Source organism: Hevea brasiliensis, chromosome 18 (genome assembly GCF_030052815.1).
Source record: "Hevea brasiliensis isolate MT/VB/25A 57/8 chromosome 18, ASM3005281v1, whole genome shotgun sequence".
In the NCBI taxonomy this organism is placed as follows: Eukaryota; Viridiplantae; Streptophyta; class Magnoliopsida; order Malpighiales; family Euphorbiaceae; genus Hevea; species Hevea brasiliensis.
The window spans coordinates 34,288,044-34,314,206 of NC_079510.1; the positions used below are offsets into that span (position 1 = coordinate 34,288,044).

The window sequence follows — 26,163 nt, forward strand, 5'->3', positions numbered from 1 at the left end:
TTCTCTACTAAGCTTCCTTTCAAGCTTAATAAGGATGTCAACCCTATAAAGGCAACTCATCCAGGAATGACTCAAATAGACCTTCTATTAGCTCAACAAGAATGTTAATAACTGTTTTAACAAGGTCTTATTGAACCTACCAGTTCAGGATGGGCCTATCAAGCTTTTTATATTGAAAGAAGATCATAAAGAATTCGAGGGAAAAAGAGGCTAGTCATTGACTGTAAGCCCTAAAATCATTTCTTAATAAATGATAAATTGTCACTTTCCAGGATCAGTTCTCTATTCACTCACTTACAAGAAACACATATCTTCTCAAAGTTTGATCTTAAAGCAGGATTTTGACAGCTAAAAATTGATCCAGCAGAAAATCCAAGACAACATTTTTACATTCCTAATGTTTAGTATTAGTGGACCGTAATGCATTTCGGGCTTAAAGTTGTCCCCTCATTATTCCAAAAGGCCATGGTTTAAATCTTTGAGCCTATTCTTCATGGTGCTCTAATTTACATTGATTATATTCTGCTATTTTCAAAAGATAGTTCAACCCATAAACAACTCTTAGCCCAATTTCACTCTTTGGTCCAATAATATGGGATTATGCTATCTAAAAAGAAAAAAAAAAAGCTATCTAGCCCAAACTAATATTAAATTTTTGGAAATGAAATTTAAAAATGGAAAGTACCAGCCTGGACCTCACATTTTCTAAGAATTGCCCAAATTCTCAGATACAAATCTTACTGTCAAACAGATTCAGGAATTTCTTAGAATTATCAACTATCTCAGAGACTTTATCCCTCATGTGTTCAAATACACCAATCAGTTTTCCAAAATGCTAAAAAAGAAGGCTCCCACCTAGGATAATGAATAGACCATAACAGTAAAAGTTTTAAAAAATAGCTCAAAATCCCCCTCCTCTAAAAATTCCAAGAACAGGAAAAAAGATTCTCCTGATTGACACCAATGATGAATATTAGGGTGTTATTTTACTTAAAGAACTTGATGAAAAGCGATAAATTTATGGTCATACAAGTGGACAATTCAAAGAATCTGAAAAATACTATTACATGATTTATAAGGAGATCCTAGTCATTAAGAATGGAATCAAGAAATTTGAATTTTATCTTATTGGCCATCATTTTCTGATAGTGATGGACAATTCATCTTTTTCAAAGGTACTTCATTTTAAAAATAAGACTCTTCTAGAATCACAACTGTTGAAGCTCAAAAGCTAGTTTGATAAATAGAATTATACAATCCAACATATACATCTCAATCTTATTCTAGATCTCCTCACCAGACCTCCAAACATATCCCTATTCACTTTTCTTTAAACAATTCCTCTCATCTTTATAGCAGACTCCTCCAGCTCCGCTAAAGCTTAAATACCACAATTCCTCATTCTAGTAATAGAAACTTTCCACTTGGATGCACACCTATAATGACCCTGTCCTAAATTGTTGAATTTGTAAAAAACTATTCGTTTCATTTTCAAAACTTATCCAATGTCCTCAGACAATATAAAGACATCCAGACTCAGTTCCTTCCAGATGCTCCATTTCTCACGGTTTTTTATTTTAGTCCCTCAGATGACCTGCTACATGAAGAAAAATGGTTCTTATGGTGCATGATGACTCTCTATGCTATTGGTTTTGAAGTCTCCACTATTTCCATGTACTATTTCCTAAATGACAGGAACAACCAGAAAAAAGCAATATGGAATTTTCTTAAATGGTTCAAGCCAATCCCTCAATGGTGTAATGACTTAAAAAAGATCATTAATTACTACGATCTACGGCATAAATCATCAGATGATGGTAAGGAATTTTGCTTACTGTTTATCCTGCATCATCCTTTCTTTAAAAATCCTAAAGGGATTCTCTAGACTCAAAATTCAGTATATGAATATCAAACTTATTTCAAGTCTGTCACCACAAGAGACACCTTCACTGTTCTTAGAAAGAAAATTACAACCTATTTACATGAGCTCAACCACTTAGGCCCAAAGCTTAGATTTTGGAATCAACCTCTATAAGTCCAAAAGCAAAGTCTGAAGAAGTTCCAAACTATAGTTCAGAGATATGGCAAGATTCACAGGATATGGACTCTAAAACCAAGCCCTTTGATGAGCCTGAAAGCTTTTGAAAGAAGGATTTATATGACAAGGACATCGATTCTGATGACTCAGACTATTATAATAGTAATTTAATTCCTAGTCAAAATTCCTTGTAGACAGAATCCCTTCTAAACAGAACCAAAGGACACCCATAAAATCCAAAATTAAACTTGTAGACTATACTGGCATAAGCTTCATAATATGTAACCCGTGATAGATATCGTCAGAACTCCATGTGAATTGGCAATAGACTGTCCCCCTGAAGCTGGAAAGATATATATCTGTATAATTAATTTCAGTTAGATAAGTTATTTGTCTTCATGTATGACTTAGTTAAGTATGAGTCATGTGCCTACCTAACTAGTTCTTATCTTGTTAGATGTCCTTACCTAACTATTAGGTAGACATGTATTTGTATGAAAAGTAGTTGTAATAGTTATAGCTCTCCTCCTATATAAAGGGAGCTTTGGTTTTATTTTTAGCAAGACTTATCAAGAAATAACATTCCAGCTTCTTTGTCTTATGACTTTCTAAATTTCTCTTTCTCTCCTGAAAGTTAAAAATTTTATCTTATTCATATAATCCTCTACTAAGGCATGAGTATGCTCTACACTTGCCACTCTTAGTAGAGTCTGTGTATTAGAAAATGCTAGTTCATTGATCCATTGCTACAGTCCTCTAAATCTAATTATGTATAATAATACAAAAGGGAAAAACTTTGAGATTTGTTTGGCCATGGTAACTTGTTGTATCTTGGCACCGCATGAGTATTATTATGCTTAACTCAGGTTTGGGGGCTCTTTGAATTGTCCACTTGCATGACTATAAATTTGTCACTTTCCATTGAGATCCTTCTGCCAGGAGCTTTCAGGCTCATCAAAAGGCTTGGTTTCAGTGTTCATATCTTGTGAATTTTGCCATATCTCTAAACTGTAGTCTGAAACTCTTTTAGGCTTTGCTTTTGGACCTATAGAGGTTGATTCTAAAATCTGAGCCTTTGGTCTGAAGTGGTTGACCTCATGTAGATAGGCTGTAATTTTCTTTCTAAGAATAGTGGAGGTGTATTTTGTGGTGACAGAATTAAAATAAGTCTGATATTTATAGACTAAAATTTGAGTCCAGAGTGTATCCTCTAGAATAGGGGGCTTTGATTCTGTGGCTTAACAAAGTTGTAAACCCAATAGTTCTTACTACTGGGATTTCATTGTTTTGTTTGCATACTTTTCTAATTGCTTTTTTACATGGATGTTTTTTTTATTGAAAGACATTAGGATGAGATTGAATGGACACTGAGCAATGGTTGCAACATTGTGAGTAAGCCATCGATTTAGTTTCCAATCGAAGTAAATCGAAAAAATTAAATATTAAATTTTATATAAAATAAAAATAAAATTATTTGATTTGGCTTAAATATTTAGTTCTTTTGAATTTTTATTTTTCCTTTCATATTCAAATCACAAATATGAGAACAATCATCAGAATCAATTTCAAATAAATATAAAAAATACAATTTCCATTAATAGAAACTCAAAATTACAATCATTCAAATCAATAATAATAAAAGCAATTGAAAGAAATAAATTAAAAAAATAAAGAAAAAATAAATAAAAGTATCATTGTTATGGGGCTGCTCGATAAAGAGCAAAAGAAGAGAGGAGATGGGGAGATGGGAGGTAGACAAAGAAGAAATTTAGGGAAAATAGAAAAGGGTAAAAGAAGAGAGAAGTGATGAAGAGGTGGGCAATGGGCAATGGGCAAAGAAGAAATAAGGAAAAGGAAATGATAGAATGAATATATCAGTAGGAATTGGAAAGTTAAGATCATTTTGAAATGATGGATGGTTAGGATTACAGGTTTCAATAAAAATGAAAAAAAATTTAATTGGGAAAGTAAGGCTATTGGGTCTCAAAATTAGGAATTCATATTCCTTATAAATTGCCTTGACTCAGCTCCATTGGATAGTATTATTCGCTTTAACCTACCTTATCTAGAATGCTATTAGCTTAGGAGCTTGGTAGCGAAGCCTTGCTTCCACACTCGTCCTCATTGGACATTAGGTGTTATAGGTCCACTAGCTTTCACTTTGATTTGTCCCTAAACTAACATCGTACTTAGGGAGGTTTTAGTTCAGATATTATAATTGTCACACCCAAGACTACTAGACAGTGTTGTTCACTTTGGTCTTCTTGACCTCATTAATTTGTCCCTTGAGCCTTTTCGATGCGGTTCATTTCTACTCGCCCCCTTCCTCTTAAAAGGCTACCAATAGAGCCTTGCTTCCACACTGCCCTTGTTGGTTGTCGGAGTGTTGCATAAATCATCTACCTCTAAGCTACAAAAGAGGAATGTGTTATACTTATATTTAACTTACATTTATTTTGGGTAGATTTAGTTTTATTAGATTTTTTTTTCTTAAAATCAAACTAAATTAAATAAACTAATTTCTTAATTATTCTAAATTGAACCAAACTAAATTTCTGAATTAAATCAATTCGATTGAAATTTTCACTTTTAACCGAATTCTACTCATCCCTAGAGGAGTGAAGAATAGTGATTGGATTTAAGCTAGTAGTGGCACAATGAGCAAGCTTGAGTTGTAAGCAATAATAAGAGGAGAAATTATACAATAGTAATTCCATGTGGAGCTAAAAAGAGTCATACACATATAAATAAGTGAACCATATAAAATTTAGTTATTCTCATATGTTAAAATTATATTTTTTTTTCATAAAATATAAATACTTCTTTTGATGAAGTATCATTTTATGATTTATTTATCATTTCATGTATTAGTCCTAAATAAAATACCTGATTCACTGTAAAATCTCTCCAATAAGAGAGAGGGATACAAAGGTGAGATTATGAGGAATTTAGAGTTGAGGAACAGAGAGATAAAAAGGAGAATTGAAAAGAAGACGAAAAATAAATTAATTTTAATTTTAGTGGTGATGAATTTGATTTTGAAAAAGAAGTAAAAAAAAATAGGAAAATTAGAAAAGCTGAAGAATTTTTAGGTTTTATTTTAATTTTTTATACAAGTAATTACAAAATTTTAAATTTGTAAAAAAATATTTCATATTTTATAATTTATGTTATCAAATATTCTTAATACTATTAATTAACATCATTAAATTTAAATTTAATTAGTTGAAATTAAATTGTAAATAGAACGTTTGATTATTAAATTTGGTCAAAATTAATATAATTATACGTCCTAAGTTAAGAAGCTAAAATAAAACTTTGGCCTTTAAATTATTATATTTTAATTTTAGTGTTATCATCATACTATAATTATAAAAAAAAAAATCTTTCAATGAATAATAAACTAATATTAATTAATTGATAAAAAAATTCAAATAAACACAACATAGAATATTTTAAAATAATACAAATTTTTGTTTCTATAGAAAAAGGGAAATTTAAATATTTTTATTTCATTTAAATATTTAATTTGCAAGATTTGAGGGAGAAAATAGTTAAAAAATGTAATTAGATGCTAGGCTACGGGGGCGGCGGTGGGAGAGTGGGTTGACAGAAGACGGAGGGCGAGTGGGCATCAGGTTCAGTTATATGAAAAACGGCGTTTTCCGGATAATAATAAAAAACATAAAAATACGTGTCAGCTTCACATAAAAGGCGCAACGTTGTCATTGGCGCATATTTCGCCGATCACATGACGAACCATGTTGGCCTTCTGACGGTGGAATTTTATGGGCCCCAACTTCTTTTAGAATTATTTTCATAGTTTCATTTTTATTATATCATTTAAATACCTTTAGCCGACATCATATTATTTTATTTATATTTTTTTTATAATTATTTCTATTTCATAACACTTATTTACTATTATTAAAATAAATTAATTAATAATTTTTAGAATAATTAATTACATTTGTTTATTAGTTAATTAATTTGGGGTTATTTGGTGTTATTTGTGCTCTTATCAATTTTATAATTATATTCCATATTTATTGTTTTTTAATTGAATTAAAATTATTCCTATATGAATTATTTAGTATTTAATACCTTAAATTATGTAATATTTAATTAATTTGATAGTTTAGATATTCAAAATCTAATTATATATAAATAATTTAAAATTTATTTCTCTTTTTATTTATTTTTTATTAAAATAGAGGCGCATGCAAGTATACATAAATATTTGTACATTAAAATGAAATATATAATGAATGAAATCTTAAAGGATATGACATCATTTTTGTTTTTGTTTTTGTTTTTGTTTTAATAAGTTTTAAAATATTATTTTAAAATGTAAATCTAATCTAATTAAAATTTTAATTATGCATTTTATATTTTAATTAACTAAAATTGTTTAATTAAAAAAAAATTGGACATTACATGTAACACTCTAAATTTTTATTTTTCAATTAACGTTTTTAGATTTTCAAAATTTTAATAAAAAATTTAAAGAAATTAATAAATAAATAAATAATTAATAAATTATATAATGAAATTGAGCAATTTTTTATTAATAATTATTATCATAAAAAATTATAAATTTCACTATCAATAAATATAAAATTACTTTAAAAAATAAAGTACTTATAATAATTTAAATATATTTTAATAGTTACTTTGAACTTTAAAAGTTGTAACATAATAATATCTGAAATTGAAATATAATAGAAAATTAAAGAAAAATTTTAATTTTAAAATTTTATATAATAAAATTTTTGTAACTCCCAGTAGCTAATTTATAGGTAACACTCTGAAGTGGACAATACAGAGTAGAGGTGACGTGTATAATTTTTTTTTCTCTGTGTGATAGTGATAAAATTGATTATAATTTTCTTCACAAATCAATTATGAAAATTCTTAATAATACGAAATAATAAAACACCAAATATATAATAATTAACTAAATGAAATTTAACCTCCAAAAAATAATAATTATTATTCATGTTATTAGTTTATATCAACATATTATTTATAAATTAATTATTAGAAATCGTAAGAGATTTATTATGTAAAATTTTAAAATTTAAAAAATTTTATTAACTGTCCCAATTTGAAACAAGGATTTTTTTTTAGACAATTATGCTCTCGTTAAGCACAGTAAAAAGACTATTTTGCCCTTTTAAAACTTATCATTTTGAAATAAACGATGCTGTTCAGTACCGTTTACAAAATTCCTAGAGATCATCCCAATTTCCTACCATTCATCGTTAAACAAAATCAATAATTTCACAGCAATTAGATCAAATAGTAAAAAAGATGATAGGCATTTGACAATTGGTGTCGTAGTCAAAATCATGGGTTAATTGTATCAATCGTTTCTTGAATTTAGGAGAATTTTTATTTTCGTCCCTAAACTTCATTTTTCTTAAAATAAAATCACTCAACTTAAGTTTCATTTCAAGAAAAGTTACTCTTACCTGCTATCTTATACCTGCAATAGCAGGTTTACCAATTCAAAAAAATAAAATTACTATTTTATCCATCTTTGAAAAGAAGCAATCTCCTCGTCGCGATAATCATCCTCCATAATAGGCTCTGGTTTAATTTACAGATCAGCCACAACTTTTCCAGAGAAGCAGAGAAGAAATTCATGCCACTACAAAATCTCATCTCATCGTTGATTATAAAGTGGGGAAAGACTTTAAAAGAAAAGTTTCAAGGTTGAGTGGAAAACTTATTATTGCAAGTGAAAGTGATTTTTTTTTTTAAAATAAAATTTAATTTGAGTGATTTTATTTTAAGAAATTAAAGTTTAAAGATGAAAATGAAAAGGCCACTAAATTCAAGGACGATTGGTGCAATTAACCCTCAAAATCATAAATGGTAACTCCCCTAGTACAGTGGGACAGGTTGGACAAGTGCATGTGTAAAGATAAGATGGTCCTGCCATAGAATTAAACAAGTAGCTGGTCTTCCCAGGATAGTATAAACAGCAAGCTTTCCAGCTTATCACTTAACATAGCTTTAAATTTGGTAAGTTTTTTTTTTTTAATTTTTATTCTTTATTTTTACTAAATATAATAAATATTTAAATAATTCTTTAAAATTAATAAATTAAAATAATTAAGTGAAATAAAAAATAATTTAATCAATTACTAATATATTTTTATTAAGATTTTCAAATCTCACTTGGTTATTAAACCGTTAAAAATAGAAAATTAATAATTTAAAATTCAATGAAATTGAGCTTAAATTTAATTAATATATTGTTAAATAAATATTATAAAATTAATAGTAATGTCATATTGTAATTAAGTTACTTTTATATATTTTATATATAAGTATTGAAATAAATTTAGTTATATTTCAATATATAAATATCTTTTAAAAAATAATTAAAATTTTAAAATATTTAATTACTTATAATAAATAAATACTTAATTTTCTTGGTACTTTGTTGTCATTTAGTTAAAATGTTTTGTAGTAAAGTTATTGGCATGAAAATAGCTCCATAAGGTATTTAGTTCATACTATGGCATCAGCGCAAACTTGAAATATTTTTGTCAAATAAGCAATCGGTCTGATTTAAACTCAGCCCGGTTTACGGTTGCACGGCTGGTTCACAATGATTCAATCTAAAATTCTAAAAATCAAAGTTTAGGGGTCAATTGATCGATCGGTCCGAGTCATGTTTAATAAAAATGAAGTTATCTAATAATTCTCTTACTCAACTTAATTCAACTCAACTAAATCTTTACCTCAAGAATTTGGCCAATAATTTTCTTAATCAAACCTAAATGCGATAAATAAAAATAAACAAAAGGTACATAATCAAAATGGACGGAGAGAGTATATAAATAAAAATATTAAGGAAAATTTATTATTTAATTTTTTTTTATCTTAGTGAAATTAACTATTTAGTTTTTATATTGTTAAAAATATATTATTTAGTCATTATATTTTACTTTCATCAAACTTTTTAGTCCTTTTATCAAAATTTATGTTAATCAATAAATTTTAATACCAGTCAAATTACTATTTAATTTCTCTAATTTTTTCAAACTAATTAATCAGTTTTTATATTTTAAAAAAAATTATTATTTAATCTCTCTATTTTAATAAAATTAATTAGCTGATTCTAATATTTTGAAAAATACAAATTTTCAAAAAACATAATATTCCTAAATTGAATGAAAATGAAAATGTTGTTTGTAACACCCCAAATTTTTAAATTTATTATTTTGTGAGTAATATTAATATTTTTATTTTTATTTAAATTTTAGAAAATTATTTAAAATTTTTCGGATTTTCGAAATCGGGTTTGAATTCCTGAAAATATAAAACTTTGATAATTTTTAAAAATTAATTTAAAGACCACGTGGCAAAACTAAAAATATATTTGGAGTCTACGAATTTTTTTTAGTTTTCTAGATTTTTTTCGAAATTTTTGGGCCTCGTTTTTTGTCCCAAGGCATAGTAAAAATTTAAAATTTTGTATCATAAATCGAACCGGATCGGACTGGACCGATCGAATCGGATTGTCCCTTTTCTTTTTCTTCCTTCTTCTCCCTCGCATGCCCGACCTCTCCTCATTCCCTTCCCATTTTCTCTCTCCTCCCTCACCCCCAGGCTGCACCGCCGCCTTCCCAGCCACCCCACCTCGCCGGCGCGTCTCCCCACCACCTCCCCATGGCCGGGCGATGCTCCAAGCGGCCGGAAAACACGTGCAAAGACCCACCGACACGAGCGAGCCATTTCGATTTCCCGGTCAAAATTCCACCGATTCGGCCACCGATTGGGCCAGGTCTTGTGTCAAACAACATCTACACCTCGAGAACTTTCCATAGACACCAAGAACACCAAAATCCATCCAGCGGTTTGTCCAATTTTTATTCAGGAAGTTTTAGCCCACTTTTGGGCTAGATTTCTCGCAAACCGTAAACCACACGAGAAAACCGAGAGTACCAAAGTGCTCCACTCGTCGAGAGCTTCGCGGCAATATAATTTCAAAATTTTTCGACACCATTTTTCGATGGGTCCCACAGAACTTCGTAGTATTTTTTCGAGCATTAAATGAGCTTAGAAAATTCCATAAAAATTTTATACTAACTCTCGTGTTGTGGGCTTTGTGTAGGTACCTTCAATTCGCGAAAATTCGACAATTGTTCGGGTCTGTGAATTTTCGGCTAGACAGATCGGCTACAGAAAAAGTCTCCGAATCGGATCGAGATTTTGGCTACCCCACCATTGTCAAATGTCCCGAGCGCATCCCCTGAGTCAAAATTGGCATAGGTAAACCCGAACCTTACTTTTTCGTAATTTTCTAGTGCTTAAATAGGATTAAAAATTCATAAAATATTCGTGGTAGCTCAGAAAATTATGATTCTTTTTGCAATAGCCTAGAAATATTGCTAAGGACCGCGGGGCAAAGTTTTAGAATTTTTAGAGTTTATTTGGGTAGTTTTTGCCAAAAATGGTCAATTATAAGGACTAAACTGTAATTTTATATCGTGTGATTGATGACTGTTTGGATGGGCCCAGGAGGGGTTGTGTGATATGATTGAGTTGTGGGAGTATGGTATGCGAATATAAAAGTGTATTTTTAGCCTTTTTGCAGGTTGGGTAAGTCTAGGTATAGGGGAGACTCTGTTGGATTTTCGACATGACTTAGGATGTATTTGGTCTTTTCTTGATTTGTATTGAGTCAATTGTATTAAATAATTGTAATAAAATTGTCGTGTGAGCTGACCTTCTTCCTCCGCCGCCACATGGTATTTGTTAAGTCTGTGAGTAAAATATTAATTTTAATTGTAATTTCGATATTATTATATGTTCAAACATGCCCATGCATCACTTATATGTAAATATTTATGTAGTTAAACTCTAGGTACGTTTTATGTTACATTCATAACTGTAAAGTGCTATGGATGTTATTATGATAATTTGGAGCAGTGTGCGTGCGTTGGCGTGCGTGTGGTATAGTGTTGGTTATGGACAGGACGGGTAGACACGGCTTGAGATTTTCGCTGGGACCTGGTCCTTCGGGGTAGACACGGCTTGAGTTCTTCGCTGGGACCCCGATTTGGTTTATTAAGCGAAAGTCCTGCTTGAGTTCTTCGCTGGCACAGGTTGGATTAAAGAAAGTTCTATAGAGGATCAGCTCCCATATATTTATGATTTGACATTACTGGGTGTGTGAGTACTCCAAATTACTTTTTTTGCTGTTATGATGTGAAAATATTGTTGATGTTGCATTTCACTCTACAGGGTGCATTAGCTTTAGATAGTTATAGAGATTATGATTAAAATTAATATTTTACTCTCTGAGTCGAATGCTCACTCTTGTTCATTATTTTTAGGCTACAGGAGGATTTTGTTATGGTTAACCTGCTTTTCTCCTTCGCAGGTTGTTTATTAATGTTTGTGTAATTTTGTTAACTCCTAGAATTTTCGCATGTGTTAGAAGTATTTATTTGATTTGGGTCTATAATATAATTATCATGTTGGACCTGTAAACGTATTATATTGTATGCATGTTTGATGGACTGGATAATGGAGCTGAGCTCCCATTTATTTTTATGACATTGAGTATGTGGAGGGTGAGCTGAGCTCCCCAATTGATTATATATTGTGTTTACAGGTCGGGTGAGTCAAAAACTCTCCGTTGAAAGGTCCACTTTATGGCCGGACTCTATCCAGTTGAATTCTTGAAATTGGGCCCAAATGGGCCTTAGAGTTGGGTTAAGGAATAGTTAGGCTTACAACGGGCCTCGAGGGTTTTAGATTGGCCCAAGTCCTAGTGCCAGTCCGGCCCATAGGTTATGTCGTGACATTGTTGTTGGAAACTGAATTTTAATTTGTATTTGTATTTTTTTAATTGTTTAAGTATTTTTGTTCAATTCTATATGCATCATTTTTGTATTTTCTATATTCGAAAATAATTTTCTTTGATTATGACTTTAATTAGTTGGAGATCTAAAAGAACTTACTAATATTTTTGTATAGATAACTTGTATTATTTTTTATTAATAGATAATGAAGGGAGAGAAAATGAGGGAAGACGGGTGTGACTATATAGGAAAAAAATAAAGAAAGAGAGAAATAAGGAGGGTTAAAAAAAAAAAAAAGAAGGAAGGGGGTCAAGATAATTTGGACATAAAGATATAATTAGATGGTCTAGAAAATTAATAGAATTAAATTATACTAACTAATATATTTTTAAAATACAGGGATCAAACTAATAATTTGATTGATATTAAAATTTATTGACTAATGGAAAAATTGATGAAAAGACTAAATAGTTTAACAAATTAAAAATAAAAAATAAAAAAATATAATTTTTAAAATAAAAAAATTAAATAATTAATTTGATTAAAATATTAAAACTAAATAATAATTTTCCTAAATATTAATTATAATAGTCTTTACCATTGGTCTACTGTCTCTGGTTTTATTATCTGTCTCTTTCTTTGCCTGTGTCTGTCTCCCTTATACATACAAAGCATATAGACACTCTCTTATCTGAAATTCCACTTCATCAATATCTTTCCAATATCAGCATACACCAAATAAAAAAGCCTACTACAAAATCAACAAAGAAAATTAGAAAATCCACCACAAAGAGAAATCCAACAAATCCATAGTCCACAAACATAAAATTAACAAACCCAAGGTCAAAATACAAAAATCTAAAATTCATAATGTTTGTGTTATTCAAGCCGATATTCTCATTTTCTCTTCGTTTATCATTATTCGTGTGGATGTTTTCCTCTAAGACAGAATACTCCCCTATCGATATATTTTTTTTCACAGCCCTAGCAAATCACAGTTTAAGGGCAATCTAGTTAAAAAACTAAAATTAAGTGACTATTATAAAGTTTATGCACACCCTTACCATCCCCATTTGGACATGGAATGTTGGTAGACTTAAAAGATGAATATGAAAAAAAAAAAAAGATAAAATTTTGTGAAAGGACTAAGAACCCCTAAAAACTAATTAAACCATATGGGAAAAATCAAGGATGCATAAACACAAAACAAAGGGGAAGTGGTCTCAAACAGGCAGCAACTTTATAAAAAGAGGCCAACACAGTGATAAAGTTCCAAGCTATTAAGTGTTGTCAATTAATCCGTTAAACTTTATAAAAAGATTTTTAAAAATATATATAATATAAAAATATTTTAAATAAATTTTCATTAAAATTAGTAAAAAAATAAAATTGAGTCAATTTTATATTTTAAATTAATATATATTTATATAAGAAACTATATAATTTATTTTTCTAAAAAAAACTAGATAATCCACTCACAAAATTTTGTTTTTAATATTTTAAATAATATATAAAAATTTAAAATATGCATAAAAATATTTTATGTTTAAATTCTGTTGGGTAGCATAAGTAATAAGTAACAAGAAATACTCTTAAATCGTAATTAACATTTTAATATTTTAATGTTCTAAACAATTAAAAAATTGTGAAATTTACTTTTTGAAATTAATTTTTTTATTTACAAGTATTTCAAATTTCAATTGTGATTAAAAATTTAATATATAATTATAATTCTTTATATATTCTTAAAATTAACCGATTAAATAAATGATCCCACGAAAAAATTTTTTTAACTCCAACACTAGATTAATGTTATATATAAAATTAATTTTTTAAAAAATTAATTATACTCATTGCTTATATATTTTGAAGAAATAATATTATATACTCAAAAAATAGTACAATAATATATATATAAACTAAAAAAAAATTGAGTACCAATGTTATAAAAATTTATTAAATATATAATGAAAAATTAAAAATTCAAAAACCCACACTAGCCCCTTGTAATCTCCATATAGGTGAATAATTCAATGATAAAGGGATCGATGATTTCCAGTAAATATCTCAATTAAAATGACAAATAGATAAGGAGCTACATGAATTATAAAATACTACTGTTATATGTATAGCGATTTTATTTTAATCATTAATTATGATAGATTCTATATAGCTATTGTACATATAATGATTGCATGAAATAACTTCTCTCCCAATCCTGATTCCTTCTTGCCTTGAAAATAGCCTTTCAGAACAATTTCAATGTATTTGGATAAATAGTGCAGAACTCTTCCCATTTCTCAAATATCATATGGATACTGCAGATTTTCAAAAATTAGAATCCATGTAAAGCAAAAGCATTTTCTGCTCTACTCCTCAAAAGGCTGTTTGATCACTTACTCGTAAAGTTAAGAAAAAGGAAGAAATATTCTTGATCTGGTTAGCAAGAATCTTGAAATAAATCACATTACAAACAGATAGAAGCATATAATTAGGTGGATTCTTCACTTTACCTTTCTTGAAAGAAACCAACGATTGTAACATTTCTTGAATAAGAGCAAGGATTATACTATGTCCCTTCCTCGATGGACTGGAGTCTTGGCTTTGTAATTTCTTCATTTGACACCCATTTAGCACCTGTACAAATGAAGCACTAATACTGCACCATCTGAATTAATCAATTAATCTCTGATTTGAACATTATGCTTAATGTTGTCACTACTGCTAGAATAGATAAGCTTCTAAGCTCTAGTTTGATCTCCTTGGTTAAGCCATTGGACTGTGATTTCCGTCTAACCAATGCCAATTTCTTCAGTGCCAATTTGTCTTTCTTTGAGAAAAACTAAAACTACAGTTAATTTGAAGATTTTCAAGTTCTTGCTCACCAGCTTGAAGCCTCACAGAGATTTGGTTATTCATGTGGTTTAAATTTTGAATGTCTTCATGAATCCAATTTATAACCCAGCTTGAAAGTTTTCCCACCAATAGAATGTCCATTTTCTTGCTTACTTTGGGGGTAATTTTTATAACTCGTCTCTAAACTTTATCTCGTGTTTCATTTCTGCAATTTGTTACTTAAAAAATCTTTAAACCTTAATTTTGTTTTACAAAAATCTCTCTAGCCTGCTATAACAAGTTTCCAAGTTAAAAAAAAAAATTGAAATTACCTTTTTACCTCCTTTCCCTCTCTGATACTCAAAAAGCAATGTCTATTTCAACCATCATCTAGATTTATTATAAAAATATCAATAGTATCACAATAATCTATTTTCTGGAAAGAATGATGATTTACCCTTAACTGAAAAGTACTGAAACTGCATTTGTAAACATCACACTGTAGATAGAGAAAATTTTTAATATAGAAACTTCCTATTGTAGGTCAAAGGGATTTTTTGTGAAATAAAATTAAAATTTAGAGACTCAAAAAACAATGTCTATTTCAACCATCATTTAAATTTATCACAAAAATATCAATGGCATCACAATAATCTACTTCCTGAAAAGAAAGATGATTTAGCCTTAACTGAAAAGTACTGAAACTGCATTTGTAAACATCACACTGTAGATAGAGAAATTTTTTAATAAAGAAACTTCCTATTATAGGTTAAAGGGATTTTTTGTGAAATAAAATTAAAGTTTAGAGATTTTTTAGTAACGAATTGAAATAAAACATGGAGCAAAATTCAAGGACAGATTATAAAAATTACCCACTACTTTGGTGTCAAAATAAACATATATTTGTTAGATATAATGCAGTGAAACAATACTCTTTCAAAGGAGGAGAATAGTAATATGATACAAGATTGACTAAAATTAACTCATAAAGATTAAAAAATATATTAAAAGAAATTAAAAAAAATAAAAAGAAAAAGATGCTGCCATTCAAAATTTGATTGACTGAACGTCACTAGGATATTTCACATTACTCAATTTAGAGCAAATGCACACATTTATTCCCATCAACAAAGTACAATCTATTCGGTGAGAGGACTAAAAGCACCCCTTCTCATATTGGACATTTCTACTGTTCCTCATAAAGTCAATGAGTGAACGATTAGAGGCAGTATTCTGATACATTCCCCACCATTTCATAAAACTGCTTTCTCTCAAGAAAATCTCAGGTGATACTGCATAATTCTTGATTTGCTCCATTACATACTTCTCAAAGTCAATTAGGCATTCCCTTGATGATTGTTTCTCCAAGGCACTGGATGTAGGAGCCATCAACAATTCACATGAAATGATAGCTTCCTCCACCTTTGCCCAAAAGCAAGAATCCTCTGTCAAAGCACCAGCCACTTCTTTCTTCTTCTTGTTACTCGGAGGACCAGTAGGTCTATCTGCATCCTCTTTTTGCCACTTCTCCAACAGACGGTAATGTTCAGACCTTAAAGCCTCATAGTTTCTGTTGCCATGTGTTCTGTAGTACTCTGCTATCTCAAGAGGCTCAACCATTCTTCTATAATTTGTTCCGGCAAAAAGCCACGTCAATTGAATGAATTTCCCTTCCTTTTGGGGCTTTTTCTCAGCTTCTTCAACCAAGTCTTTCCAGTAGTTCGTGAGAAATTTCTTATACTTGGTAACATCTCTATCACTTTCAGAAAGATGGTTCTTGTAACTATCATAGTACCCTATTTCCTTGGCCTTGCACCTCTTCTTGTACCATTCGAGGTAGGCCATTTTTATCTTTATTTCATTTAATTTTCGGCTTGGATTCAAGGCTTTCCTTTTATTGAACATACGGATTTGCTCCCTTTCTTTCAATTTGGAGACCAGGTTGGTGAAGTCCTTGTTATGCTGTGGTTGCTGCTAAGAAGATCAGAGTTAATTTGGATTGGTTTTTTCAGAAAATCTAAAAGCAAATAGCAGAAAGAGGTGTAAACAAAAATTGCCAACATTTTTTCTTGTAAGGATTTTGCCATGAGCAGAAAATCAAAAAGTGCACTGCACTGCCACATGCATACTTCAGGTAAGTTAATTGCGTGTGAAAGTTAATCCTTCATTTCTTTCTGTGCACAAAATGAGTAAAAGCATAACTTATCAGGGCTGGCAAGGTTGCTATAGTTTTATAGTTTATATCAGATATACTTGTTATAGTGAAACTCATCTGTATAAGCTAATCTCATCTGTATAGTTCATCTAATAACTATCTAAATTCACAGCCTAACAACCTGATGTACTCAAGTCTGTTAAGGACTCATGTATCTGTATATATTTGACAAATCAGTAATACAAAGAATCAGCTTCGGTTCAAGTTGCTATATGGTATCAGAGCCATAATGTCAACGACACAAAGTTTAGTTACCACAAACTCCACATATTTGTTTTCTTCTCCCTTCCCAAACGTGAGTCAATATGTGTCTGTGAAACTCACATCGTCAAATTATATGCTGTGGAAAGCCCAGCTGTTACCACTGCTCAATTGATACAATTTATCCAGCCATGTTTCTGAATCTTCCACTCCTCCCTCACCATTGTTGAATGATAACACACCCAATCCTGAATATCAAGTTTGGTATTGACAAGATCAGTTGGTTTTGAGTTGGCTGTTTTCAACTATTTCTGAAAATCCTCTTCCTCAGATAATTGGATCTGTGACAGCCAAGGAAGCTTAGAATAAGCTTGCAACAATCTTCCCAATGGGTTCTCATACCCGGATGTTTCAGCTCTGTAAACAGCTGAAGCCCACTATTGATGTGTATATGTCGCGGGCAAAACAAATCTTTGACCAACTCGCTGCCCTCCAAGCACCAATCACTGAAGACACTCTTGTGAATGATGTGCTAGAGGGGCTGGGCAGTGAGTATTGTCCGTTTATTTGGGCAATAGAGGCTCGAAATGCTCCAACACAGTTTGATGACTTGTATGCCATGCTGCTTAGCGAGGAAACACAATTAAAAATGGAGACACTTTCTGTTACATCCTCAATTACACCATCGGCTCATGTTGCCACTAAGCCACAAAATACAAGCAGTCGTGTTCCTAGTCGTGGATGGGGCAGAGGTTCCTCTCGGGCCAAGGACATAACTACTCACAACCCTCCACTCTTTCCACAACAATTATTTCACAACTGCAGGGGCCAAGGACACATCACCAAACAATGCCCTTCACCAAAATTGAATACCACCTCTCCACGACAGCCATGGACTATTGATTCAAGTGCTAACTTCCATCTCACAGCTGATAACAGCAGCATCTTCGAGTCTCTTCCTTATCATGGCAATGGCCAAGTGACTGTTGGTAATGATGGTACTTCGCCAATCACTCACTTTGGTAAATCTCATTTTTCAGTTAATATTGCTCTTTTGTGCTTGACAATATCCTTTGCTCACCTAATATTCATTGAAATCTGCTATCTGTTAATGCCTTTACCACTCAAAATAATGTATCTATTGAGTTTTTCCCTGATGTTTTTGTTATTAAGGATATCCCCACAAAGCAAGCATTGCACCAAGGCCGAAGTGATGGAGGGCTATATAATCTGCTGCTTCGACTGTCCCAATTGTCTCCTCAAGCGAATTCACTGGAACTTCGAACCTAGCATGCTCGCCTTGGACATGCTAATCGCACAGTTCGCTCCCTTTTGTCTCATCAGAATGTTTCTTTTATTAGCAATAAAGATTCTATTACTCCTTCTCATGCATGTAATGTTAGTAAAATGCATAAGTTACAATTTGCTGATTCTTATTCTTTTGTTAATAAACCCTTTGAGTTAATTTGCTTTGATGTCTGGGGTAACTACTGACAAATTAGGATCAGAGTCTGGTTCTTGTGGAGGGCTTTGATCCAGATCAGTACCAGGGGTGTCGCAAGATGCCTAGAAGTCAAGTGGTGAGTCAAGAAACTGTTAGAATGGAAGAGCTAGAGGAAAAGGTGCGCAATTGGCAAGAAACTGCCGAGAGGAAGCTGGATCTAAAAATGGAGAAAATGGAGCAAAAATTAGATGATATGGGAAAAAAAATAATGGATGAGATGAAAAAAATGATGTGTGGGTTCATTAATGAAAGGAATAAGGAAGTTGAGGTGAATAGTGAACATGAAGGACAGGAAAGTAAGGGGATTCTGCCAAATCCTCCCAAGAAAACTGCTAAGGATCAATTCAGTACATCTTCTGTAGTAAACACTGATGATAATACAAGAATTTTGCCCAAGATTGAGTTGGTAACCTGTGATGGTAGTGAGCCTAAGGTTTGGGTTAGAAAGTGTAAAAAGTATTTTGAGATTTACAAGGTTCCCAAGGAGCAATGTGTGGGAATTGCTAGTCTCTTCTTGATTGATAAGGGAGATTCTTAGTTTCAGAATTGGAGTAAAGGGAAAAGTGAAATGCTGTGGGATGAATTTGAGAGGGCATTATTTGCTAGATTTGGGGAAGAAGGAATGGAAGATGTTGTGGAGGAATTTATGAAGACAAGGCAAATTGGGACTGTAATGGAGTATTAGGAAAAATTTGAGGAGATGAGGATAAAGATGGAGAGGGTTATGCCTTATCTTGAAGAGGGATATTTTCTGTCAGCTTTCATAGGAGGATTAAGGGATGAAATCCGTCCTATGGTAAGGATTGTTAGGCCTGCATCCCTTTCTCATGCATTTGAGATTGCAAAATTTCAAGAACAGTTACTAGAAAGCAACAAGAAGTCCACTTATTCCTCAAGATCCTATGCTGGTAATTTCAGATCTCAAACTTCAACTTATAACCCTTCCTTTAGAACCTCTCAATTACATCAGAATTATCCTCAATTGACAAAACCCCCAAACAATGAAGCTAAACCTAATTTCACAGTCTCTAATCCAAAACAATCTCAGTCTGTCACTTCCAGCAATGTAGCCAATTCTCAAGCCTCTAAAACACCTATATCCACAAAACCTAACAACCAAACAAATGTGAGACAACACAAACCCTGTTACAGATGTGGAGAAAAATATTTTCCAGGGCATGTGTGCAAGCAAAAGACTGTTATGGCTTTATGTGGGAGTGATCGGAATGGATTGAGCAAGGAAATGAGGAGATTGAAAGGGAAGGCAACATTGAAGTTCAGCAATGGGAAGATGTGTTGGGTTGGAGGAGGAGATGACACTCTCCCTTAATGCCATTGAAGGGAAGTTGGGGACTGAAACTATTAAGGTGAAAGGTCAGTATTTGAATAGAGGGCTGCTAATTTTAATTGACAGTGGTAGCACCCATAACTTTATTGATGCTAGAGTGGCTAGGGAATTAAAGCTGCCTATAGTCCAAACTTCTGCAGTGCCTAATTCTGTAGCTGATGGCAGAAAATTAATTTCAGATTGCACTTGTTTTGAATTTCCTTTGAAGGTGGGAAAGCATAGATTTGTGCTTGATCTCAAAATATTGGAGTTGGGGAGTTTTGATATTATATTGGGAGTAGATTGGATGAGGACTATTAGTCTAGTTTTATTTGACTTTGTAAACTCTAGAGTCACTTTCAAGAAGAATGGGAAGGAGATCACATTGTATGGGATCAATGATAAAGCTGTTACTTGTAAGATGTTGCAATGTGAAGACATTAATGAGCTGTGGCAGAGGAAGGGGAAGAATTTCCAAAGCCCTCAATTTTATATTGAAGTGCCACTAATGCCACCACAACCAGCTGAGCATTCTGAGTTACCTGAGTTCTTTTCTGTGACAGCTACAATTTCAGGTAATTCTTCTACAGATTATAATGAAATTCAAGGATTGCTTGATGACTATAAAGAACTGTTTGAGGAGCCTAAGACATTGCCTCCTTTTAGAAACCATAATCACTCCATACCATTGCAGCCAAATACACAACCCATTAGTGTGAGACCTTATACGTATCCACATTTCCAAAAGGCAGAAATAGAGAAGTTAGCATCTGAAATGTTGGCTAATGATGTTATTCAGCCTAGTACTATTCTATATTCACCTGTGTTGTTGGTTAAGAAAAATGATGGGACTTGGAGGTTTTGTGTTGATTATAGGAAGTTAAATGATCTCACAATCAAGGATATACCTATGATTGATGACTTACTTGATGAGTTACATGGGACTGCTGTGTTTTCTAAAATAGATTTGAGAGCTGATTACCATCAAATCAGAATGAAGCCTTCTGATATTCCCAAGACTGCCTTTAGGACACATCATGGCCATTTTGAGTTCAAGGTTATGCCATTTGGTCTTACAAATGCAGCAGCAACCTTCCAGGCTCTCAAGAATCATATTTTTCATCCTTTTCTAAGGAAATTTGTCTTGGTTTTCTTCTATAGCCCAGACATTTCTACTCATGTCAAGCATTTGGAGGCAGTATTTCAAGTCCTAAGGCAGCAAAGGTTGTATGATAAGATGTCTAAGTGTGCTTTTGCTCAAAGACAAGTTGAGTATTTGGGGCATGTCATATCTGGAAATGGAGTGGCTATTGATCCTAATAAAATCAAAACTATGGTGACTTGCCTGTGCCACAGAATGTTAAAGAATTGAGAAGTTTTCTTGGCCTCACTGGTTGTTATAGGAAATTCATCCATCACTATGGCTCTATTAGCAAACCATTTACTGAATTGTTAAAAAAAGATTCATTTCAGTGCAATTTAGCAGCTCAAGGTGCTTTTGATCACCTTAAAATTGCAATATCTCAAGCTCCAGTCTTTGCACTTCCTGATTTTACAAAGCCTTTCATTGTCGAAACAGATCCTAGCAATTTTGGTATGGGGGCAGTGCTGCAATAATAGGGACATCCAATTGCTTTCATTTCAAAGGCATTTGGACCAAGAAATAGGGTTTATCTGTCTATGAGAAGGAATTATTAGCTATTACATTTGTTGTTGCTAAGTGGAGACACTACTTGGAGCAAGGCAATTTTATATCAAAACAGATCACGAGTCTATAAAATTCCTCTTGGAACAGAGGCTACATTCTAACTTGTAGCAAAAAAGCATTTCCAAATTATTAGGGTTGGATTACAAGATCTTGTATAGAAGAGGGGTGGAGAATAAAGTGACTGATGCTCTTTCTAAGAGACCATTGAGGGAACCAGAGCAGGAATCTACTTGTACTATCATTCATCCAGCCTGCTTGGATAAATGAATTGATAGCCAGTTATGAAGAGGACACTCAAATTGGGCAATTATTGGCTTAATTAGCTATTGATAATAGCTCTCATCCTAGTTATGAATGCAAAAAAGGCATATTGTACTTTAAAGGCAGGCTGTTTGTGGGCCCTGCTACTTCATTTAGACATAAATTGTTGGTTATCTATTATGATTCTCCTATGGGAGGACATTTTGGTATTCACCCTACTTACTCGAGGCTGAAAAGACATTTTTTCTAGCAAAGTCTTATGCAGGATGTGATCCAATGGGTTAAGAAGTGTGATGTGTGTGCCAGGTGTAAAAGTGACCACAGCCTGCCTGGTAGTTTATTGCAGCCACTACCAGTTCTCACACAAGCCTGGCAACATATTTCAATGGATTTTATTGAGCAATTACCTAAGTCTGAAGGCAAGGATGTTATTTTGGTAATTGTGTGTAGAATGACTAAGTATGGGCATTTCTTGGCTGTCTCTCATCCATACACTGCTGCTTCTATTGCTAAAGTGTTTCTCCATCACATTTACAAGCTTCATGGACTGCATCTTTCCATTGATTCCGATAGGGACAAAGTTTTCACGAGTCTCTTTTGGAAGAGTTATTCAAGTTGTCTGGGACTTCATTGCATTACACTACTGCCTATCATCCTTAGTCTGATGGGCAGACTGAGAGATTAAATCAGTGTTTAGAATGTTATTTGAGGTGTATGACACATCATTTGCCTGCTACTTGGAACAAATGGTTACCATTAGCTGAGTAGGGATATAACAGTACTCATCATAGCAGCCTCAAGATGAGTCCCTTTGAAGCTTTATATGGCTATCACCCTCCTGATATTAATTTTCCCTTCCCTGATTCCACTCCTGTCCAGGCTGTGACGGATTTACTTCAGGAGAGACAGCATATGACAGAAATTGTACGAGAGAATTTAACTAAGGCCCAACATAGAATGAAACAGCAAACAGATAAGAAAAGAGCAGAAAAAGAGTTTCAGGTTGGAGATTGGGTATATTTGAGGTTGCAGCCCTACAGACAAGTTTCTATTGCAGTTAGGATGTCACTCAAGTTATCAGCAAGGTATTATAGGCCATTTCAGATAGTTGCTAAAGTGGGTGCAATGGCTTATAAACTGCAATTACCTCCTTCCTCTATTGTTCATCCAATTTTTCATGTTTCTTTGTTGAAAAGAAAGGTAAGGGACAATATCACTCTAATCTTGGACCTTCCAGCTTTACAAGAAGATCATACTTGGGAAGTGCATCCTGAGAAGTGTTGTGATGAATTGTCACGTACAGGAGGAGGAAGTTTAGAAATAGAAAAGAAGAGTAGTTATTTTGGAGGGAAAAAAACTGTTAGTTTGTTGAGAAGTTGTTATAGCTGTTGAAATTAGTCAATGATAGTTATCACGTAATACTATAAATAGCAGCCATTCATGTAATTGAGATTCATTCTCAAATCAATAAAATCTCATACTTCTTTCTCTCTAAATTTCTTCTCTCTCTCTTATTCTAATTCTCGTCCCTATCTCTCTCTCTCTCTTCTTCCTCCTTTCTGTCTATCTTTTTCTAAAATCTCTATATTCAGTAGAAACCCTTATTTCTAGGTAACTACTGACAGATGACAACCCATTGGCCGAAGCTACTATGTACAGGATGATAGAAGGAGGTCTATAATATTTGAATTTAACTCGACCTGATATCTCTTATTCAGTTCATAAGGCATCTCAGTTTGTTCTTGCGCCAAAGGAAAATCATTGGAATGCTATAAAAAAATGATTCTTTGTTTTCTAAAAGACAAGAAAAATTATGGCTTGCTTTTGTCGAAGTCTCACAATTTCAGTCTTCATGTTTACAGCGATGCTGATTGGGCTTCAAGTCTAGATGATCGTAAGTCGACTACTGGGTATGCTATATTCATGGGCAGCAACCTGATTTCATGGATCTCCAAAAAGCAAGCAACAGTGGCGAAGAGTTCAATCTACGCTGAGTATTGGGCCCTAGGTGCTGCTACTATGGAACTCACTTCGATTCAGTCTTTGTTACGTGAAATCAACCTGCATTTGCTGAAACCACCTACGTTGTGCTGTGATGACTTACTTAACAGCAAACCCCATTTTTCACTCCCATATGAAACATGTTGAGGTTGAATATCACTTTGTCAGAGATAAGGTCGCAGAACGAGACATACAGGTGCGCTGTATATCCTCAAAAGACCAGATTGCGGATGCCCTGACCAAGCCTATACCTCGGACACGACATGAACTCCTACATACTAAATTGACAATTCAACCAGTTCCTGGTTGACTTGTGGGCGGGTAATAAGGTTGTTATAGTGTTATAGTTTATATCAGATATACTTGTTATAGTGAAACTCATCTGTATAAGCTAATCATATCTGTATAGCTTATCTAAGAACTATCTAACTTAACAGCCTAACAACCTGATGTACTCAAGTCTGTCAAGGACTCTTGTATATGTATATATTTGACAAATCAGTAAATACAAGGAATCAGCTTCGGTTCAAGTTGCTATAAGGTCAAGATTCAGCTACCTGGATCCTTTTAGCACCAATTGCTTCCAGTTGTAGAATTATCCCTGCCTCAAGTGAATCTGTAACCGAAAGACCAAGCAGTGAACTTCTCTTCAAGATAAGTCTGGCTTTCAGCGTCTCCAATATTTCTGCATAATACCTCAGCAAGTATTCGTCAGAAATTTGACTTCCCGTGCTTTCCAAGGCCATTGATTCTAAAAAACGAACAACTACTTCAGGGTCCTCAACACAAGTACATCCCAATTCAGAACACAAGAGAAATGCACCAAAAGGCCTATAAAGAATAGTTTGTGGAGTTGAGGCCAAAAATTGAGGAATGTGCGGTCGGAGAAAGAGACTTGGAACTGGGTCTTGGTTTGCAGCAACATGCAAGAAGCAAGAATTCCATGTTGAGCGTTCTGAAATCGCTCGTTGGAGGCCTAAATTGCCGATCAAAGGTGATCCAAAAGTGATGCAGAAAGGACGTTTGTTGGAGCGTGGACTGATACTATCAAGCAGCCATAAGGTAAAGAGAGAAGCTACTGATCCACCCAGAGAATTTCCCGTAATAATTAATGGAGTGTCCACTGATAAATTACCAGTCACTGGATCAACTAACTAACAACAGATCACATTTCAAACACAAGAAAAGATCAATAAATGAGAGTAAGTTGCTGAATATTGCAATTTTCAAATGTTAACCCTTCAAGAGCAAGTGCTAATCCCCTTTATACCATAGATGATTGCAGAGAATGAGAAAAGTACCTGGGTTCTGAGGCAAGAGAGATCTGTAAAACAATTGTAAAAGAGGGTGATTGCAGCTGTAAGAATGGAGAAACAAGGATTGCCTTTAGAGCATAAGAATTCAAACAAGGGAAAGTTCTTCTGCTTAAGGTCTGCTGATGAAACCAAATCTCCTCCTTGTTGAAGATGATGAATTGTACAAGAGGGTGAAGTAACCAAAGCTACAATAGTATACTTTGATTGTCTATCAACTCTGCATCCTAGAGGTAAAGACTGCTGCTGCTGTTGTTGAAATCGGTTGACTTCATCTTGAAGAGCAGCGATTGCACTCAATGAAAGATGCAGTAAATTAGAGTTAACCGCTAAATTTGCCAATTCAAATCCACTCGTAAATCTGAAAACAAGAACAACACAGAAAACAAAATCAAGAAAGTGATTTTCCTTTTCTGTAATTGGAATGAAATTTAGCTTAAAAGAGAAGAGATCGGTTCATACATGGGAAGTTGATTCATTCTTGATGATTGCCCAAAGGCTTGGCAATACAGCATGGAATCTATTGCTTCAGAGACGAGAAAGGTGAAAGAAATACAAGTAGAAGCAAGTCAACGGGTCAATTCCATGGTTTGGTTGGGAACTTTCTGAACCCTCCATTGATGGTAACAAACAAAGTTACTATGCAGCCTAGCATGTTGACGAAACTAATAATTTGAATTATTTAGTTTAATTTTTTTTATTTTATTAAACTATTTAACACCTTCACTAAATTTTTTATTATTTTTATTATTTAAATTATTATTTAATTTATTTATTTTAAAAAAATTAATTAATTAATCTTTATATTATATTACTATTTAATTAATTTATTTTAATTAAATTAATTAATTTATTTATATATTTTAAAAAATATATTCTTAAATAAAAATAAAAATAAAAATTTTAATATATGAAGGCTAAATTTAAATTTAT

The 26,163-nt window shown here is 32.6% G+C and overlaps 1 protein-coding gene across 1 annotated transcript; it reads right to left on the minus strand.

Annotated features, from left to right (window-relative positions):
• Positions 1–15,724: 15,724 nt before the first annotated feature.
• On the minus strand, positions 15,725–25,881 carry LOC110659222 (senescence-associated carboxylesterase 101). The gene is made up of 4 exons (XM_021817082.2): positions 25,693–25,881; positions 25,219–25,591; positions 24,475–25,071; positions 15,725–16,671 (listed from the first exon to the last, which is right to left on the minus strand). The coding sequence occupies exons 1-4, from the start codon at positions 25,743–25,745 to the stop codon at positions 15,856–15,858; spliced, it is 1,839 nt and encodes a 612-aa protein (XP_021672774.2). The 5' UTR covers positions 25,746–25,881; the 3' UTR covers positions 15,725–15,855.
• Between the last annotated feature and the right edge of the window lie 282 nt (positions 25,882–26,163).

Coding starts and splice junctions, on each gene's coding strand:
- LOC110659222 (XM_021817082.2), bottom strand. CDS start 25,745: ATGCTGTATTGCCAAGCCTTTGGGCAATCATCAAGAATGAATCAACTT. Junction 25,592..25,692: donor AGAATGAATCAACTTCCCAT/GTATGAACCGAT, acceptor TCTTGTTTTCAG/ATTTACGAGTGGATTTGAAT. Junction 16,672..24,474: donor TTGGTGCTAAAAGGATCCAG/GTAGCTGAATCT, acceptor TCTTCTTAGCAG/CAACCACAGCATAACAAGGA.